Below are 22101 nucleotides of genomic sequence, written 5' to 3' on the forward strand. Positions count from 1 at the left end.
CACTGAGCTCAAAGGGTCCACAGAGTTCTAGACTTATGCCTGCACATAACAGCATATCAGAAAGAAACTGGGAATTAGAACTACACAGCACAGTTAGGGTGGGCACAGTTAACCACAACATACAGCTGGGAGCAACCATTCATTCCTTAGACTGCAGTTGGGAACTGCCAACACACAGGTTGCAATAGGTAACAGACACTCTAGAGGTAAGCTCTATCCAAACAAGCCAAAATCCTAACACCCATCTCATTTCCAAACTAGTACTAGCAAATGTAAAACTCCCTGGTAGCTATAAACGTCAGTTTGCTGAATAGGTATCATTGCATGTATGTGACCACAGTCTCTGGGCATTGCCTAAGTCAGTTAAAACTGTGATGCCATATCAACATTTGTGCCTCTGCAATGCTACATCAACTGTGATACCATATCAAACAACAGCAACTTTGAGCCCTGGGCCAGAGCTCAAGCCAGCAAGAATCTGGTTCTATAGAAACTACAGTACTCTGGTGACACATATCCCCTTTTATTATACATATGTACATAACTCAGAGTTATGCAACAGTTTTATCTTTTATTTTTTTTATTTTTCATTGAATCACCATGATATACAGTTACAAAGCTTTCATGTTTGGGTCATACAATGTTTCAGTCATACAATAATCGGACACCCGTCCCTCCACCAGTGCACATTTTCAGCCACCAATGTTCCAGTATCTCCCCCCAATTTCAACCCTCACTCAGCCTCTATGGCAATTTCCTCAACACTCTCTCTCTATTTTTGGACATTATTATTGCAATATAGATACTGATAGGTTATCACATTTGGTCCTTTATCTATTTTCAGCACACATCTCCCATCATGAATGATCTCTCCAACCATCATTGACATAGTGATCCCTTCTCCATCCTAGCTGCCTTCTTCCCCAGCTCATGAGGCAGATTTCCAACTATGGAGCAATATTCCTGGGCCCTTATGTATACTGTCCTTGAGTGTCAGTCTAATATTATGTTATTTTATATTCCACAAACGAGTACACTCATTCTATTTCTGTCCCTCTCTCTGACTCATTTCACTAAGCATGATACTCTCCATGACCATCCATTTACAAGCAAATTTCATGATTTCATCTTTCCTAACATCTGCATAGTATTCCATTATGTAGATGTTGATATAGATGTTTCTTTAACCAGTTGTCTCTTCTGGGGCACTCGGGTTGTTTCCAGATTCTGGCTATTGTGAACAGTGCTACAATGAACATACAGGTGCAGATGTCATTTCTACTATGCTTTTTTGCACCTTCAGGAGATATTCCCAGAAGTTCACCAATTATATCTTAAAAGCACATAACAAATCCTTACCAGGCATCAATGGCTGCCTGAAAATAGTAGAATCACAGGGATGGTGATTATTAATAGGGACATGGGATTGCTGCTCAGGCCTACTGAAAACTGGAGCTCAATTCTTAGCTCCCCCCAAAACACCAGGATAATTTTTTAATAAAGAAATTTTTCTACATCAGTAGGGCATAAATGAAACAGAAATCCGAGAAAATCCTCAAGTATTTTAAACTCCTTAAGAATAACTTCATAGCATAGACGCTCTCAATGTCTACTGAAATAAGGGGCTCATTGGAAGAATCAGTAAACTCAAAGAAATATTGACATGAAAAATTACAGAAATCACCAAAGCATAAAAAAGGACTGAAGAATGCTGTATTAGTAATCAGCAGCAGAATAGGAAAAAAACCCAAAACCAAAAATCAAATCAACAATTTCAAAGGTAAGGAAGACTACGGAAGGTTGGGAAAAATACAGTTGGGAACTCAAAGGCATACTGTTAAGTAGATATTGGGTCAAAGATAAATAAGAGAAAAAACAAATCTCTTGAAATGAATGAGAATGAATATACAACCTATGGGAATTATGTGATGAAGCAAAAGCAGGATTAAGTGCGTTAGGTATTTCATAGCACTGCAGGCTTACATCAGGAGAAAGGTAAAAAACTCAAATCAATGAAATAATAAAATATTCAGATCAATGACAGCTTGAGAAACTTCAAATAGAGCAACTGGATCCAAAGTGGGTAGAATAGCCAGAGAGACAGTACAACAAGTACTATCTAGTACTTGACTGACTCAGGTTTTATCCCTGGCACTAAATACAATTCTCTAAGCCCAGACAGGAGTGATCACTGATAACAGTGAGGAGTAAGGCGCATCTTGGAATGGAAATACAGCCCCAACCACCTAAAATGTTGGTAGAAGAAAAGAAATTTAAAAATTAGAGCAGAAATAAATAATACAGAAATTTTAAAATAGGGTCAATAAGACCAGAAGATTTTTTCAAAAAAATAAAAAGGATTTGAAAAACCGTTAGCTATACACAATAGAAAAAATAAAATCCAAATAAGAATGATAAGAGATAGAAGGAGAAAAATTACAAGACACCCAGAAATATAAAAGATAAAAGGTTACCATGGACAATTCCAAGGCACTATTAAGAAGAAACTAGAAAATGAATAAATTCTTACAACATACAAACTCCCAGGATGGAAGTGTAAAATCTAAGCAGATGAACCAAAGTTTTTAAATTAATCTTTAATTAATTAGATTCTAGGTTTAGATGACTTACTAGCGAGTTCTACAAAATCTTCAAAGAATAATTACTACTTATATACCTCAATCTCTTCCAAACTATTGAAGAATATATTCATCTTAAGAGATTCTATGAAGCCAAAATTATCCTAAATCCAAAAGTATACATAGTACTTTAGTACTTTAAAAGATAATTATAGACTGATATTCCTTATGAGCTTTAACACAGAAAACTTCAACAAAATTTATCAAAATGACTCCAACAACATATCAAAGAATCATTCATAATTAGCAAGTATAATTAATTCCAAGTATTCTATAATGTCTCAACTAAAATAAATTAATATAATAAACCATATAAACAAAAGGAAGACTAAAATATATCATTGTATCACTGTCATCCCATTGTTCGTCAGTTTACTTGAATGGGCATCCGTCTCTATTACACTCAGCCCTGAGATTTTAGTAGCCTCTCCTTACTTGTCTTTCCCAATGACTGGAGGCTCTTTCAGGGTCAGGGGAATGAGACCTATCGTTACTGTTTTTGGCATATTGAATATGCCACGGGTAGCTTGCCAGGCTCTGCCCTGCGGGCGGAATACTCTCGGTAGCTTGCTGGGCTCTCCGAGAGGTATTTTTTACTTTTACTGTATTTTGGGATATGAATACACCATGCAGAGCTTGCAAGGCTCTCCCATGAGGGCAATAGACTCTTGGTAGCTTGTAAGGTTCTCCAAGAGGGAGAACAAGGAGCTTGGCCTTGAGGTCTCTGGATGTTGGCCATTGGTGGGATTACACGGTGCCAGGGACAGTTTGTGGGTGTGGCTACCAAGCTACTGGAAAATGGGGGATCTGGTTGGAGAAGGCCCAGTCCCAATCCGAGCAGGCTTGGAGATTTCAGCCCTGGGGCCCGCACACCTGGGATCCTCTGCTGGTCCCTTCATGTTTGAGGCTTGTCCGAATGTGTGGAGAGTGGCCTTAAGTATGGCTGTGGCTGGGTTCGGGAGGTCTAAAATATATGATCATATCAATTGATGTATAAATTGCCTTTGATAAAATTTAATATCTTTTCATGATTACAAACTCTACAATAATAACATTCTAGTAGAAGAATACAAGATTTAATGGTTTGTAATGTAGAAGCTAATTCTGTTAACAAAATCATTAATGCAGAAAGCTTAACTAGCAACATAAGCTTAGTAAACCCTCAGACAATGACTTATTGCCCCTGTGGTGATGTACAATAATTTTCACAAATTTTATTTTACTGAAGTCTTTTTGATAATTCCAATAGCCATTTAGTGACAGCAAGGAATATCAGAGAAATTATTTTGGGCCTGCTATGGGGTCAGACTTGAGGAGTGGTAGGGAAAAAAAGAACAATGGTGGAGGGAAGAGCACAATGGTGGTAAGGTTGCTGTTAGAGTATTGAATGCCTATAACAAATGCATCAAAAACAACTTTGTGAACCACGGTGCTTAAATAAAGTGGGGAAAAAATAGAAAACTGATATAATACAGGGAATGATGTGTTTTGCTTGCATGGAACTAACACAGGTTTGATCCCTGGCACCCAATATAGTCCCCTGATCTATGCCAGGAGTGATCCCTGAGTGAAAAGTAAATCATGAGCACAGCCAGGTGTGGAACCCCCACAATAAACTAAAATACCAAAACAATGAAATAGAAGAAAAAGAAGTTTAAAAGTCTACTCTATACTTAAAATATAAAGTAAAAAAAAAACTCTTAAATTCCTAGAAATAAACATTCATAAGGTAGAGCAGGAGAGAGAGCGTACAGTGCTCAGGGCACTTTCCTTGCATGACACTGACCTGGGTTTGGTTCCTGGCACCCTACCGGTTCCCTGAGTACTGTCAGTAATAATCCCTGAACTCAGAGCCCATAGTAAGCCCTGAGAACCATTAGGTTTGGCCCCAAAACAAAAGAAGTAAATAAATAAAATTAAAGGTGATGCACATTGAAAACTAGATTCATATTGAATGAAATAGGACACCAGAAAATAAAAATATATTTCATGTTCATGATTTAGAAAAATTATAGATGTCAAAATGACTGCATTTGCGAAAACTTTATAGAGATTCATTTCCTTAAAAAATTCAGTGACAATCTTCATGGACTTAGAACAAATTATATTCAAATTTATATAAAATTCTAAGCTTCCCTGAATAGCTAAGCAATTCTGAGAAGTAAATGGGGATTCTTGCATTTTCAATTTAAAGTATACTATAAAGCAATTCTAATGAATATTATGGTACTGGGATAAAAATAAATCTTCAGACAAATGCAGTAGAATATCTTACAAATAAATGTTCAGATTGATGGACAGTTAATCTACAATAAAGAACCTAGTTGACTGAATTGGAGGAAGGGTATCTGCTCAAAAATTGGTTGGGAAACTAGATAGCACAAAGGTAAAAATATGAAATTGGATTTGATCTCACACTATACAAAAATACAATTTAAAATATATTAAATTAATTTTAAATATAAAAGGAAAATATGTCAAATACTTTTAGATAGACCAAAATCCATCAAATACATTGATAAAAATATAGTTAGATATCATAGGTCCAGAAAAATATAGGTCAAAAACAAGGAATTCAGAGATTTTTTTTCACTGATTTTATTTTATTGGAAAACACTTCTATCAAATTTATTTGATAGAAGTGGTATGACATCAACCTCACACCACAGAGAATGGCACACATCCAAAAGAACAAAAGCAAACCGCTGTTGGCTTGGATGTGGGGAGAAAGGAACCTTCTTTCACTGCTGGTGGGAATGCCGACTGGTCCAGCCCCTTTGGAAAACAATATGGACACTACTCAAAAAATTAGAAATTGAGCTTCCATTTGATCCAGCAATACCACTTCTGGGAATATATCCTGGAGAAACAAAAAAGTATAGTCGAAATGACAACTGCACTTATATGTTCATCGTGGCACTGTTTACAATAGCCAGAATCTGGAAAAAAACCCGAGTGCCCGAGAACAGATGACTGGTTAAAGAAACTTTGGTATATCTATACAATGGAATACTATGCAGCTGTTAGAAAAGATGAAGTCATGAACTTTGCATATAAGTGGATCAACATGGAAAGTATCATGCTAAGTGAAATGAGCCAGAAAGAGAGGTACAGACACAGAAAGATTGCACTCATCTGTGGAATATAAAATGGCAGAGTAGGAGACTAATACCCAAGAATAGTAGTACATAATACCAGGAGGTTGGCTTCATGGCTTGAAAGCTAGCCTCACACACTGAGGGAAAGTCATCCAGATAGAGAAGGGAGCACCAAGTAAAATGTGATTGGAAATCCCGAGCGGGGAGGGAGATGCACGCTGAAAGTAGACTAGAGACTGAACATGATGGCCACTCAATACCCCTATTGCAAACCACAACACCCAAAAGGAGAGAGAGAACAAATTGGAGTGCTCTGCCACAGAGGCGGAGCGGGGTGGGGGGGAATGGAATAGCGGGGTGGGAGGGATACTGGGTTAAAAAAATTGAAAATTCAAAAAAATCATAATACTCTTTCCTGTTTGAATATATTGAAATAAAAAAGACTTTTTTACGAGAAACAAAAAAAAGAAGTGGGATGACATCAAATTTAAAAGTTTTATCATGGCAAATAAAACTTGTACTAAGATAAAAGACACTCTGCCAAATGGGAGAAGATACTTGCAAATAATACTAGATAAGTAATATGTAAAGAAATATAAAGCTCTCACAAAAATCAGCAACAAAGGAGCACAATAATCCCATAAAAATGGCAAGAAAAAATGATCACGTTCCCTCAAAGAGAACATATGGATATCCAATAGGCATATGAAAATGTATTCATTTTCACTCACTATCAGGTAAATGCAAATCAAAACAACAGTGGCATATCATCCATGCATCAGTTAGAATGGCATGTATCAAAAAGACTGAAAACAACCAATATTGGTGGAGATAATAGTGCAAAGAAACCCTTATTCACTATTGATGGCACTATTGTTGGTTCAGCCTCTATAAAAATCATTATGGAGACTTCTCAAAAAAGAAAAAGTAGAGGACTGGGAAGAAAGTACCAGGGTTGAAGTAGATGTCTTTCACACAGTAGATGCCTCTTCAATCCCTATCACTGTGTATGGTCCCCTAGTACAGTCAGGAATTGTTCCTGATCACAGAGATGGAGTAGGTCAGGAGCACTTTGATGTGTGTCCCACTCCTTCAAAAGTAAGAATAGACCTTTCACATGACCCATCAGTTCTACTTCTTGGCATCTACCCCCCAAACACATAAACTTCCATTTGAAAATATATATGCACACCCATGTTCATCACAGTGCTTAGTGAAATAGCCAATATTTTGAAATAACCCAAGCATCCAATGATATATTAATGTATAAAGCAATTGTGGTAATATACACAATGTAATACTATACAGCCATAAGGAAAATAAAATCATGCAGTTTGCTGCATCTTGGATTGAACTGGAGGGTTTTGTATTAAGTAAAGTAAGTCAGAGGGTGTGTGAAAAGTACCAGGTGATATGACCCATCTGTGGTATTAGAGAAACCAAAGAAGAGAATAGAAGGTATCAAATAATGTCAATCACCTGGCCCTGAAAACCTCTTATACCTCTGAGAATGCCAACTAAGTTTGTGATTGGGTGTAGGGGTATCAAGACGTGTACAGAAATGTAACATAAGTTCATTAATGGAGGGTCTTAAGCACTTTTCTGGGTGTGAAATAAGATTGCCAGGTGCATAAGAAGAGTCTAGAGGCCAGAGAGATATTACATTGCCTTGCACGTTGTTGACCCAGATTCGATCCCTAGATCTTCATATGGTCCTTGAAGCACTGACAGGAGTCTGTGGACAGAGTTAGGAGTAAGTCCTAAGCACATCTAAGCACATCTGAGAGTGACCCACAAACAAAAACGAATTCATACGTTTAATTTCACTACTGGAAAGTTGTGACCCAAAGTATAGTACTTAATTTTTCAATGAGGTTATTAAGGTGGGCATGGTAAGAGAGTAGGAGGAGGCCTGTAGACATTTTGAGTATTGATAATACTGGTGGTGGGTGTAAAGTGGAGCATTGCCTGCCTGAACCCCTATTAATTAATAATATTATCAATCATGGTGCCTAAATAAAAATTGGAGAAAAGTAATATACATAAACCCCGATATGAAACATTTAAAAACAAAGTAAGAAAATGATGTATACATGCATTTTTCTTTTATAATTACCCCAGGACCTTGTGTGAAATGAAAGTAACAGAGTGTATATGCCTGTTGTTTTATCTGTTTTTCGAAGAATTTGTTAATCACATCTACTTTGTTGAGGATTTTGATATAAAGTAATCACAGTATTTTTTATTTTACTTTTAAATATAGTGATATTACTATTTATTTAAAAAAGTAATTTGCAGGGCCAGGGAGATAGTACAGCAGTTAGATTGCTTGCCTTGCAAGTGGCTGACCAGGGTTCGATCCTTAACATCCTATATGGTCCCCTGAGAACCATCAGAAGTAGTTCCTGAGTGTAGAGCCAGGATTAGCCCTGAGCATCACTGCAATGGCCCAAAAACAAACAAACAAAAATGAAAAAATATTTTAATTTAGATGTAACTGGCATACAACATAATATTAGTTTCAGATGTACAACATAATTATTTGGCATATATTAATGTATATACCAGAAAATAATTAGCATAAGTATAAACCATCACCACAGAATTGTATTTTTCTTGCGTTGAGATCTTTTATGATCTACTGCCTTAGCAACTTTCAAATATACAATAAATTGCTAACCATAGTTGCAATGCTGTACTTTGTATCCCCAGCACATATTTTATAACAGGTAACTTTTAGACTGAAATTACCTATGTTGCCTATTCTTCATTCATTCCCTGTCTCTAGAAACCACCAATGTGTTCCCTATAAGCTGATATTTTTATCATGTTTTTAAATTTTATTTCCCCTTACACTTTATATAAACAGTGTATTACAAAGCTGTCCATGATGATTTATTACAGGCATTCAATATTCAAATACCAATACTACCACCATTACACCTTCCGTGCACCATTGTCTAAAAATTTCCCAACAACCCCTTAAGCCTGCCCCTATAGCAGAACCTTAGTGATTTATTTTATAATATTTGTTATCAATAGTTTACTAGCAGAATGATCAAAAAATGCTTGAAGAAAGTTAGTGAAGACTGTTGTATCTTACTGTAAAACATAAAGTTTGTATGTAAGAGATTACTAAGACATTGTTACAAGTAAAACCTATGTTCATAGTTTGTTAATTGAGATTGGTTGCTATCTACATTATATCCCATCCAATCTGATGTGCTACTCCTGTTTTATCACTGTTGTAGAGTTTTGGAGCTATGCACCCCAGGAAGTCCAACATTTTATTTATTTATTTATTTAATAAGTTACTTCACAATATTTCATTACAATTAATTTTCAAACACCAATCCCACCACCATTCCACCTTCCTACCACCAAATTCTAGATGTTTACATCCCAAGCCTCAATCCCTGTCCCAGAACACAAACGAAAGTATATATTTTGTGTTGTTTGTTATGAAGAGCTGCTGAACATGCTTACAAAAAAGTGTTCATATAGAAAACAGTGTGAAGATTGTTCTGTTTTGGCAGGAGCCATTAAGACATTCTATATGATATCACTAACATGTTGTTAAAATTTGAGTGATGTGAGCTTTGGTATATATACATATATATATATATCTAATAATGTATATAGGCATATATATATATATATTTCCTCTATGATTTGTTGCCTACTGTCTGAATCTCAGCAACTATGGTGTGGCAATTATGGAAAATGAGTAGGGAGTGTCTTATGATGTTCAGGAATATGTTCACTCATATGTGAAGCTCAGCCCGAATGTGTGGAAAGCAGCCTGGAGCATGGCAGCGGTTGGGTTGTGGAGGTCGGCTGCCAGGGCTGGGTCCCTTGGGGCGGGGAGGTCTCTCACACATCCCCTTCTGAGGCCCCCCGAGTGAAAAACGTCTGGTTCAGAGTCCAGTGGCATGGTTATGGGGGCAGTAAGTCCAAACTTTTTAACAGAGTGATACAGCTGGAGTTAAAATTTTAACTGGCTGGTGACTTTGGGGTATATGAGTGACTTCCACAGCTTCTGGAAGTATAGGGATATGTGAGAAAGTAGGCCAGCCTGACTCAGTGAAAGCCTGGAGATTTCAGTTACAAAACTCACATAACTGGGTGTCTCAGCAGAGTAATTTCTGGGTGAGGCTCATCTCACGCAGTGAAGTCTGGTTGGGAGCATGGCAGCGATTGTGGATTGTGAAAGCTTTCAGCTGCTAGGACTCTGTTTGGGGAGGCACTGGGTTGGCATGCCCCTCTCAGGGGTATCCCTGACAACTCAGCCTTGCACCTTGTCGGGAAGAATCTCTGCAATGTGTTGGTCTCTTTCGAGATTTATTTATGTCTCTGGATCATGGCCATTGACTTGCTGATATGTTTTTGTTCCACTTATGAATAGGGATAATATTTTTTGTTGTCTGGCTAACTTAATTTAGCATAGTGCCCACACAGTTCATTTCAGTTGTTACAAATTGCTGATTAACTCAACCTTTGTGGCTAAATAATGATCCAGAATGCGTATATTAATCTTTTAGATATCAGTTGATATTAGGTAGTTTCTATGTGTTGGCTATTGTAAACAGTGCTGCACTGATCATGTAGTCAAGATACCTCTTCTGGGTAGTGTTTTCATCTCTTTCGGTGAATGCTCAGAAGCTGAACTGCTGAATAATATTATAGTTCTATTTCCAGTTTATTTTGAGGAATCTCCCTAGTGATTGCTCCAATTTGCATCCTCAGAAACAGTGCTCAAGGATTCCATTTTCTCCACATCATCGCTAGCATTTATTTCTTGTGATTTTCATAACAGTCATTCTAACAGGTGATATCTTCACTTCTATGATATTGATAAATTATGTATTCTCCACTTACTAATCATTTTGGTTAGATATATATCAATTTCACTGCTATTTTTGAATCAGATTTTAATTTGATTTCCTCCTATTTTCCCCTTTTCTCTATTTCATTGATTTCTTCTCTTTGTTATGTTCTTTCTACTTACTTTTATTTCCTTTCTAGATTTTAACTTGAAATAACCTTTTATTAATTTTACTTAATTCTAATGTTTAATGCTATATATTTCACACAAACTCTTCTTTATTTGCCACTGCTTGGGAAATAGCTATATTTTCCAATTTGATGAGTTGTGTTTTTACTTGCAATTAGTTCAAAATATTTTCAAGGTGGCCAGAGTAGGGCACTTGCCTTCCAAATCGCATTTGATCTCCGGCATTCCATATTGTCCCCTAAGCTTTTCAGGGTGACTCCTGAGCACAGAGCGAGAGGAAGCCTTGAACATTGCCAATGAGGGCTAAAAAACAAAACAACATATTTTCTAGATTTCTCTTTTGATTTATTCTAAATCTATTGGTAATTTAGAATTGTTATTTCACTTCCAAATTTGGGAGAATTTTCCAGATATCTTTATTTTCCAGATATTTTTATGCAATTTATTTGTGATTTATTTTCAATGTGATAAGATAAAACATTAAATTTATGATAATAATTTTTATTTATTAGGACATTTGACTTTCAGCCCAGAAATAAAACTCTAGAGAAAATGTTATCCTTTCCCTTGGAAGGCACAGATATGCTCACCTGTATACCACCAACACCTTTTTTTAGTATTTGGTCCGCAACAGACTGTGCTTAGGATTTACTACTGGTTCTGTATTCAAGAATCACTCCTGACAGTGCTCTAAGGACCATATGGGGATCGAAACTGGGTTGACTGCATGCAAGGGAAATGACAACCCCGCTGTACTATTGCTCCAGCTTTACTTTCCTTTGAAAAGATAATATACTATAGTGTTGAGAGGCAAGTATTTCATAAATGACATTTAGCAAAATTTTGTAAAAATGCCCTCTATACCTTTTCTATATTTGCTATTTTTCTGTCTACTTGGAATTATCCTGATAAGATGTTGAAATCTCCAGATCTAATCATGAATTAATTTTCTTCCTTTATTTCTATTAGTTTTTGTTTAATGTATTTTGAGTTTCTGCTAAATGATACATAATAATATAAAATGGGTATGTTTTATTGACAAAACTTAAGAACTGCTGCCTCTTGATAACTAGACACACCTTTAACTTAAGTGACTCTGTGTCTAATGATGTTTTCTATTCTAAATGTTATTTCATCTAATTCTTTTTTTTCCTCATGCACTCAGGAATTACTCCTGGTGGTGCTCGGGGGACCATATGGGATGCTGGGAATCGAACCCAGGTCAGCCACATGCAAGGCAAATGCCCTGCCCGCTGTGCTATCGCTCCAGCCCCTTCTTCTGATTGTTATTTTAAGTACTCAACATTTAAAATTTTTATCCATTTACTTAGTGTTTGAACTTAGGTTCATTTTTAATCAAGTTTTATATTTGTATTGTGGTGCTTTGATTTACAATACTGTTAATGGTGGTTTCATGTTTACAGCATTCCACCACACCCATCACCTGAGTACACTTTTTTGATGAAATATATGTTTCCAATATTTTAGTGCAATTATTAGCTTGATTCCATTTAAAGTTTTTATGTTAATAATATATTTAGTTAGGTTTTGTGTTTTTATTGAACATAACAATCTACCTGAATTCAGGTGTTGAATTGGTGTCGGAATCTTGTATGCCTGAAACTCAGCTATAAATAGTTTTGTAAAGTATAGTGCCTCAATAAAAACTTAAAAAGCAAATTAGTGAGCTGAAAATATTTCCAGGACTTGAATGATAACACAGTAGGTATGATGTTTTCCTTGTATGAGGCCATTCCTGGGTGGATCCTGGATACCCCATATAGTCCCCTGAGCACTACCCAGAATGATCCCTGAGCTCAGATCCAGGAGTGAGCCCTGAACACTGCTTGGTGTGCTCAAAAACAAATAAAACACTTGCAGGAGTCAGAGAGACTTATAAGGTTTCAGATATGCCATTTCACAAGCAACTGAACACAATTTGATTCCCTGCATGACATGTGGGCCAAGAGCTCTTTTCAGAGTAAGCCCTGAGCAGAGACTGAAATAACCCTTGAGAACTTCAGGGTGTGGCCCTAAATCCCTCAAAATAAAAGAAAACAAAAATATTTTTAATGTGTTATTCATTTATTTATTTACTTACATTGTACTAACATTGCTTAACACTGCTTACAATTTTGGATTATAGTCTTAGATTTCAAAAATGCATGCATATCCACGATCACGGGTCTAATTATCATCCTTCATCATCAAATTGAACTCTTCTACCTGTTCTATTCACCAACACTATTCACCAACTTACCCTCTGGTAACCATGGATCTACTTTTGTAATCTAATGGATTTTCCTTTTAATTGGAGTATTTAGTATATTAATTTTTATTATATAGATTGAGTTAAATTTATTATTTGTTTTCAATTTGGCCCATACTACCTTTTCCCCTTTATTCCTCCTTTCCTTTATATTAATTTCTATTATTGCAGTTCATGTAATTTGTTGATCTATTAGTTTTGTTCGAGCGGGCACCAGTAATGTCTCTCATTGAGAGACTTATTTTACTGTTTTTGGTGGCATATCCAATACGCACGGGTAGCTTGCCAGGCTCTGCTGCGTGGGCTCAATACTCTCGGCAGCTTGCCGGGCTCTCCGAGAGGGGCGGAGGAATCGAACTCATGTCGGCCGCGTGAAAGGCAAATGCCCAACCGCTGTGCTATCACTCCAGCCCTATTAGGGCTTTACTTTACTAAACCTATTAGGTTTACTTTCTCATATTCCTATATGGTTTACAATATTTTTTGACTTAGCAGAGTCTAACCTCAAACAATATATTTCATCAAGTATAAAATACAAACTTTTTCAGGGCATGCTTAAATTTTCCCTTCCTAAATTTTTGTTATTTTTATCATAGGTATACAGTAGTCTTATCCTTTTTGATGTTTGATGAATCAAAGAATTGTTCTTTTTGTTTGTTTGATTTTGGGCCACACCTGACTCTATACTCAAGAATCATTCTTAGTGGTGGTCAGGGGAACATATGGGACGCCAGGGATCGAACTTGGGTCAACCTCATACAAGGCAGGTGCCCTACATGCTGTATTATAATTCGGTGCTAATTCAAAGAAGTGTTTTTAAAAAAAAACTCGAGTCTCCTGAGCAGTACTGAATGCCACCAGTGCCACTGTAATGGAGCTTTGGTGATTATGCAGTGTCAGAAATGGACCCCAGTGGATACAGGCCTCTGTATGTCAGGAATATGCTCTGACCCAGGACTTATATCCATGGCTTCCTAGCGTATTAGTTTAATTTTATAGTCATTTATTTTTTACTATCATTGAGATGACAGGATTTACAATCATGTTATTTATGTTTTTGTATTTAAAGTGCAATCAAAATGCAAAATATTTCCACCACTGTATCTAGTCATTTCTAGACAACCCCCTCACTTCCCGCCTGTCTACACTCCCAACCCACCTCAGTTCTGTCAAAGTCCAAGGGTTTGTTTTCACTGGACATTTGTCTATTCCCTTCATTTAATGTAACAAATATGAATGTGTGTTTGATATCATCCATCATTTGTACTGACTTATTTTACTTAGTATGACTCTTTTAGTCCCATCTAATTTGTCATGAAATGCAAGATACCAAGAAACCATCTAGTTTTACATCTGAGTAATCTATTGTACATATATACACATTTGTATATGTATAAATACACTCTATTATATATCACATATATGCAGTCTATTATGTAACACAATTTCCTTATCCACCTCTCTATTTGTAGAGCACTTGCATTTCATATCTTAGACATTGTAAATAGTGAACATGTCCATCTATCTTTTTGAATGAATGACTTGTGTCCTGATAAGGAGACCTTGGACTTTTTTCACTATCCAGCAATATGGGTCATCATCATCATCATCCCATTGATCATCGATTTTCTCAAGTGGTCTCAGTAATGTCTCCATTTGTCCTAGCCCTGTGATTTTAGAAGCCTCTCTTTCCTTGTCCCTCCCAAAGGTGCTGCATTGGAGGTTCTTTTAGGGTCAGGGGAATGAGACCCATTATTGTTACTGGTTCTGGCATATGAATACGCCACAAGTATATAGGAATATACCAGGCTCTCCCATGTGGGCAGGAAACTCTTGGTAGCTTGCCAGATTCTCCGAGAGGGAGAACTAGGCTATAAGATGTTGCACAGCCGCGCACTTCCAGGAGCTTGATTTTATAGTCTCTGGATGTTGGCCGTTGATGGGATTACACAGTGTCGGGGGGCAGGTTCTGGGTGTGATTGCCTAGCTACTGGAAAATGGGGGATCTGGGTGGAAGAGGCTCAGTCCCAATACGAGCAGGCTTGTAGATCTTAGCCCCGGGCCCCGCACACCTGGGTTCCTCTGCCGGTTCCTTCATGTGTGAGGCTCATCCAAATGTGTGGAGAGGAGCCTTGAGGATGGCTGTGTTCCAGAGGTCTTTGGCTTCCAGGGCTCTGCTCGAGGCGGGCAGGGATACTCAACCCACCCCCTCCGAGGGGCCCTGGTGAAGACAGCCAGGCTCGGGGGCAAGAGACTGAGCAATATGGGTATATCTCTCAATTTCATGTGTATACAGAATGTTTCAGTGTTACCCTTAACAAGTTTGAAAATTTACCAAGGGTGCACAGTCATGTTTATCTTTTGAAAGGTCTGTTCTAAGTTTGAATGGGTATGTTGATCTGTCTGGTGCATTTGATTTCTGGCAGTCTTGAATACTTTTTCACTTGTTTCAAGTATATGAACATTTCTGACTAGAGAACTGGGGTCTGTACTGATCCAAGGATAGTTTTGAACCAGATTCACTCAATTTAGGGCAACTTAGGCTTCAAATCACCAACGTTCCATGGTTCTGAGCACTGACTTTGAAGGTCTACATAGAGCAACAACTGGCAGCAATTGGCGGTTGTATGTAGTCTTTCCCTGACAAAACACATCTGCTCTGTGTTCTGTTCTAATGTCTAGGTGTGTGTATAAGTATCCTGTCTGGTCACTGAACTAGACAGTTTGAGCCTCCATCTCCACTCTTTTCTCAAGAATTGAATGTCTTTCAGCTTGTGTGGGTCCCCTGACAGCTGTTACTGCTTTAAGAAGTGTGGCCTTCTTTGTAATAGATTAACAGTGACTGGGAGGGGTTGGGTATTTTGCTTTGGCTAAGTGCCACACAGGCCCCAGCTTGCTCTGCTATTGGCTTGAGATGGGTGGGGATCACCTAAAGAATGGAGAGATCCTGCCATTCTGCCAGCAGTAAGAGACAATGTTCATGCTGTCTTAGATCCCAGGGTCCAATTCTTAGTCACTTGTTTCCATATTCAGTGAATGTGAAAATCTAACTGGGTATCTAGGTTTTCAGTGAATGTGAATGTGAGAACGAACTTAGCTGGGTCCTCAGCAGAAACCCTCCAGTTCTCCAGTACATTAGAAACTTGAAGCTGAAAACTGTTCCTGGGCAATTGTGGTCCAAACCACACTGCACTCTTCTACGTGCCTTCTCCTCCATTCTCCTGTTTCTCCACTTTTCTTATAATTCCACAAATAGGGCTCCTCTCCTTAGGGGAAAGGCTATAGTCATTGACATTTTCTTCTAAAAGCAGGCAGGTGCCACATTTATTTTTTATGAGGCTATAGTTTGACCATGAGATGGAAGAGTGCTCTATGAATTCTTGGCCCTGGCCTCCATCAATAGTACATATTTATAGATCAGAGAGATAGCACAGAGTTTAAGACACTTACTTGAACTCCCCAAACCTAGGTTCAATCCCCAGAAATGCATATGGTCCCCAGAGTATCATCAGGGACACAGACAGGAGTGAGCCATGAGCAACTTCGGGTTTAACCCCTGGCCCCCCAAAGAAGCAATATTTACAATATCTTAAGTGCCTAATTTTACCACAGTTTTTCAATTTTATTCATCACTTATTTATCATTTAGGGTTCTTTTCATTGTTTTAAATCCAAATTTACATATTATTTCTATCCTCCTGAAGGATTTCCATTAACATTTCCTGTGATGTTGCTCAGCTGAAGACTTAACTTTTTTTTTCATTCTAATTTATTTATTTTATTGAATCACCCTGTGGAAAGTTACAAAGCTTTCAGGCTTTTGTCTCGGGTATACAATGCTTGAACACCCATCCCTTCACCAGTGCACATATTCCACCACCAAAAACCCCAGTATACCTCCCACCCCCCCACCCCGTCTGCATGGCTGATAAGTTTCACTTCACTCTTTACCTTGATTACATTCCATATTTCAACACAAAACTCACTATTGTTGTTGGAATTCCCCCTCCCTCAAAAAACAGCCCTGCTGAAAAGGAAGCATTTGATAATTAGTTTTCCATTGCTGAGAATGAAGAGATATGAAGTCGCGTGGCTGCTATTGTGGCCGCGCAGTTTGGGATTTCTGTATTTTAGTATTTTAGTAACTAAGTCCTGGGAGATTTATGTTAGAAATTGCACCATTTCCCTTCCTGGGGCAGCATGGGGCTATTGCTTAGTTTACAGTCTAGAGACATTTTTGTGAGCAGCTGCTGGTACAAAAAGTGGTCTAGCTGGCCTCCAGATTGTGGTCGATCAGCAGCAGAGCGGCCACACAAAGGTGTGGCCACCTGGGTTACATCTCGGTGGAGAGCACGCCACCGGCCCCCATCTCGAGATTACACACGCATCCAGCTGTTGCAAGTTCATACCTCTTTTTTTTCCCTTCTCGAGCCTCCAAGTTCGTACCTCCTTAATGTTCCTTATAAATGGCAAGACTACAAATAGAGCTGGAGTGATAGCACAGTGGGTAGGGCGTTTGCCTTGCACATGGCCGACCCGGGTTCGATTCCCAGCATCCCATATGGTCCCCTGAGCACCGCCAGGGGTAATTCCTGAGTGTGGAGCCAGGAATAACCCCTGTGCATTGCCAGGTGTGACCCAAAAAAGCCAAAAAAAGAAGTCTTAGCTTTTTAGTGTCTGGAAACAACCTTTCTTTGCCTCCACTATTCAATGCTATTTTTGTGTCTATAGAATAGTACATTAATTTTCCACCTTTCATTGCTTCAAATATCTTCCACCTGTCTTCTGACTTTCGCTGTATTTGACAAAAATTTTTATCTTATGATTTTTCCTGCTTGGATAAATAAATGTGTGGATGTTCTTCTAAGTGTTTGTGGTATTCTCGTTACCGTTAATTTTCCAGAAATTTGATAATGAGAAGCATCTCTTTGTTCCTCTTCATTTTTCTAGTGATTTACTGAACTACTTGGGGCGTGTGGTTTTACAACTTTAACCAAATTTAGAAACAATTTGATAATCATTTCAACTACATTTTTGTGTTGCCAATTCTTTTGAATCTTAATTACAAATGTGATTAAAGTATGAGAAGACCTGATGTTTTCTATAGCTAACTCATAATCTCGGTTTTTGCATTTATTTAGTCTCATAGTGTTTTTTTTATAATTTTAGTCTATTCAGATATAATGTTTTATTCTTTGGTGTTATCTCATAATGTAATTCATATTTTTGTAAGTCATGTTCTTTACATAATCTAGGGTTTTATATTTTTAATATTTCTAGTCTGGCAATAAAGCTGTTTTATCTGCCATTTCATATATACTCATGTTTACTTAGTTATTTGATTCAGGTAGTGTTCGTTTATAAAACTGAATGTTTTAGAGATACAATGCTAAAATTACTATCCAATACAAAATGTTTCATTTCTTGATCTAATTTTATTGATTTTTCTCTTCATTAATAATGTCTTGTTTCATTATAATTTACTGACTTATATTGTAATATTATATACTTGAGTTTTAGAATTTTAGGGTTTCATTTATTATTTATAATGATGTCTGAGATGACATTTGTACTTGGAAAGAATTTAATATTTTACAATATTTACTTTAAACTATTAGAACTATCTGTGATCTGATACTATTGTCATCTGACTACTAAGGCAAAAAAAACTCTTCTGTAGTATCTATTTGAAGGCCCTTGTATTAGTAATTTTTTCCACTCTGGTTATTGGAAAATAAACTCCCTTCCCTGTGTGAGCTTTTGGAATTTCTAGTTTTCTTCCCTCAACATCAGTAGCTTCTTCAGATTGTTATGATCAACAATAGTCAAAGACTTGTGGAGAACTATCAGCGAGTCTCTATCTATTTGTGTATTTTCTTCTTTATGGCATTCTGACACAAATGCTTGATGACTTGGCAAGTGCTTGACTTAAATTCTGTCATCTTACTTAGGTGACTTCTCTGGAATCAATGTTTTGTGTTTCCAGTGTTCCATCATTACCAGAATTACTTATTTCTTACTCATCCTTTGAAAATAAGGATTTGGTTTAAAGAAACAGTTCAAAGTTTAAAAAACAGCAAATTAATTATAAAGAGAATTAAACTGAATGACTAAAATGAATGAAGTTATTTATTGTGCAGCTTATAAACTAACTTTTCTTCTTTATAGGTATAGGACACAATATCCGATTCTAGGCCTCCTCTACGATGACTATGAATATATACCACCAGGTAGTGACACACAGACTATCGTGATTGAGAAAACAGAAGATAAATGGAGTTGTGTAAGTTCACTTATATATTTGTAATCAATAGAAAATTATAGTAAAATGTAGCAAAATACCAAAAATGAACAAAAATCTCAGAGTTCTTTCTCATAAGACATGTTTCCCTAGCTGGAAAGACAGAAATGGATTAAGGTACTTGTCTTGCATGTGGTCTGTTTTGGTCACTCCCTCATGAGTGACTGAGAATTTCCAGGGATGATCCACAGAAGTGGGAGTATCCCTTAAGTATCTGCGTGTGGTGAAATATCTGCAACTATTTCCCAAATGATGTTTCTTTTATTGCTACATATAATAGGAATTAAGAAACACCATTAAAATGAATCATGTATGAGACAATACAATTGGTTGTCGAAACTATGATATACTAGGTAAGATTTTCACTCCAAAGAGGAAAGTGATTAACATTGGCAATACACTATTAATTTTATTTCCTTGCCTGTACTATGGACTATTGAGCTCATTTCAGGTTTTCCAGAAATTAGATTTGTTTCTCCTAATGCAGGTAGAAAAAGTGGAAGACATTTACAGTAATGAGGATGGAGACAAGGCATGATTTTCCAGAATCTGTCTTAAAATTTGATGTGATATTTATATATATACATATATATATAGTAAGTTACTAGGATTTTGAAATAGGGTGTATATATTTCTCAACTAATAAAGAACACTGTCACAATCTACCTTTTGTAATGCCCTCCAACATGAATATGAATATGTAATATGGGACCTTACCATTTTTCTAAGAAGTCCAATACATTGCTAAAAGGGAGGATTACTAAAACCATTTTCTTGTAAATGACTTAAAAGTAAATATATATGTATATATAGTTTTTAACTTATTCTATCTTTAACTTTTTAAGTAATACCCATTAAACATGGACTAGGTGCAGATTTATTTGTTTTCAAAACTGGAGACTGAATATTACTGGTATTATCTGGTGAGTGGAGGCCAAGCATGCAGATAAATATCCTAAAATGTGGAAGTACTCAAAAACAAAGAATTATCCATCCCAAAATGTTAATACTGTTGGGGTTAAGAAACGTGGGCTAGAGCAATAGCACAGCCGGTAGGGCGTTTGCCTTGCACGTGGCCAAGCCAGGTTCGATTCCCAGCATCCCATATGGTCCCCTGAGCACCGCCAGGGGTAATCCGGAGTATAGAGCCAGGAGTATCCCCTGTGCATCACCGGGTGTGACCCAAAAAGCAAAAAAAAAGAAGAAATTCCAAGAATATGCCATCAGTAGTTATGATATACCATCAAGTTATGAAAATGTATGATATCCCTCAACTGCAAGAGACAAAAGAATGCTGTGAATTTCAGCTCTTAAAGCACATGTAACTTCACTTTAACATTTGTAAAAAGTATTCTTTTGTTGTGCTAAATATCTTAAGAAAATCAGGAAAACTAATCTATGGTTATTAAAGCTACTAACTGGTTATCCTTGACGGGGGGACTAATGGAAAAGGGGCTTAAGCAGGATTTCTAGGGTATCAATATACAGCTGTTTCTTTTTCTTTTGTTTTTTGGGCCACACCCACCTCTGCTCAGGGTTTTCTCCTTGCTCTGTACTGAGGGATCTATTCTGACCATGCTGAAATGATATGTAGTGTTGGGGATCAAACCAAGGTTGGCTGCAAGGCAAGCACCTAACTCACTATACTACATCTCCGACCAAAGTGGTGTGTGTGTTTGGGGGTGGGTGGTGGCGGGGATTCACATATGTATTTAGTTTGGGAAAGTCAATTTATTTCTATCCTTATATGTACCCTGTTTATATGTGTTCTATACTTCTATAGAAATCTTAAGTATACGAGGACTGGAGCTCAAGTAGTGAAGTACATGCATACCATATAGCATAAACGATGCTCTATGTATGATCTCAGCACTGCATGTTCAACTCAACAGCACCAAGTGCAATTATGGTGGTCTTCAACCAACTCAGAGCCTGAGAACTCAGACCCACACCAACAGGATGCACCAAGCATTGTAGAGACTAACCTCTATAAAAAAGTTACATGTGCTGTGATAAGCAATAAATATACAAATGCCAATTATTCTGAAAAACGTTGAAGAGCTTAAATTTAAACTCACACTACACACACGCATGCACATGCACACACACATATATAATAGAGCTAAGCATCTTGTATTAAATAGCTAAATTTTTTTCTTTAAAAGAAGCAAAAATTTGGAGTAATTTTTTGAAATCACTGAAATTTATAGCTTTGAAGTCCTTCTCCATCTAAAATCAAGTATTCAACTCACAAAACAAAAATATTTTGAGCTATGACATACACTGTATTTCTAAGGTCATTACTTGGCAATTACTTACTGCTAACCATTAACTTATAAAGGTTCTTGATAACCCAATAGCCAGTGTTACAAAATTAACGTGGGATGAATCCGATGCTGAAATTTAAACTGAGATACAATTGCTGTTTGGTGGCATCAGTGTGAGGACCTGACAAATAAAAGGATCTCTAGTAGCCATAAATTTTCTCTCCATGAAAAATATGCATGAGGGGTTAGAGAGATAGTACAGCAGGAAAATCATTTTCCTTGAGTGCAGCCAGCCTAGGTTCAATCCCCAGCACACATGATAAGCACCACATCAGTACCACCAAGGCGTGATTCCAGAGCATAGCTAAGTACGGCCCCGAAGCAAAAACAATTGCAGCAATAAACATCAAACTTTATTTCTTAAGAGTCTATAGAGATTATCAAGTTCAAAGTATTAATTCAAAGATTAATATATATGCAATATCTGCTTTAATAGAGAACTTTGGACATGTTT

At 37.1% G+C, this 22101-nt stretch overlaps 1 protein-coding gene across 1 annotated transcript in view; it reads left to right on the forward strand.

The window, feature by feature from the left end:
* POF1B (POF1B actin binding protein) overlaps window positions 1-22101 on the forward strand; it is a 108569-nt gene that overhangs the window by 85453 nt on the left and 1015 nt on the right. The window contains exon 15 of the mRNA XM_055122301.1: window positions 19188-19302. Within this exon, the coding sequence (XP_054978276.1) occupies window positions 19188-19302 (115 nt within the window). The remainder of the gene's footprint in view (window positions 1-19187; window positions 19303-22101) is intronic.

The sequence above is a fragment of the Sorex araneus genome, chromosome X, assembly GCF_027595985.1.
Source record: "Sorex araneus isolate mSorAra2 chromosome X, mSorAra2.pri, whole genome shotgun sequence".
In the NCBI taxonomy this organism is placed as follows: Eukaryota; Metazoa; Chordata; class Mammalia; order Eulipotyphla; family Soricidae; genus Sorex; species Sorex araneus.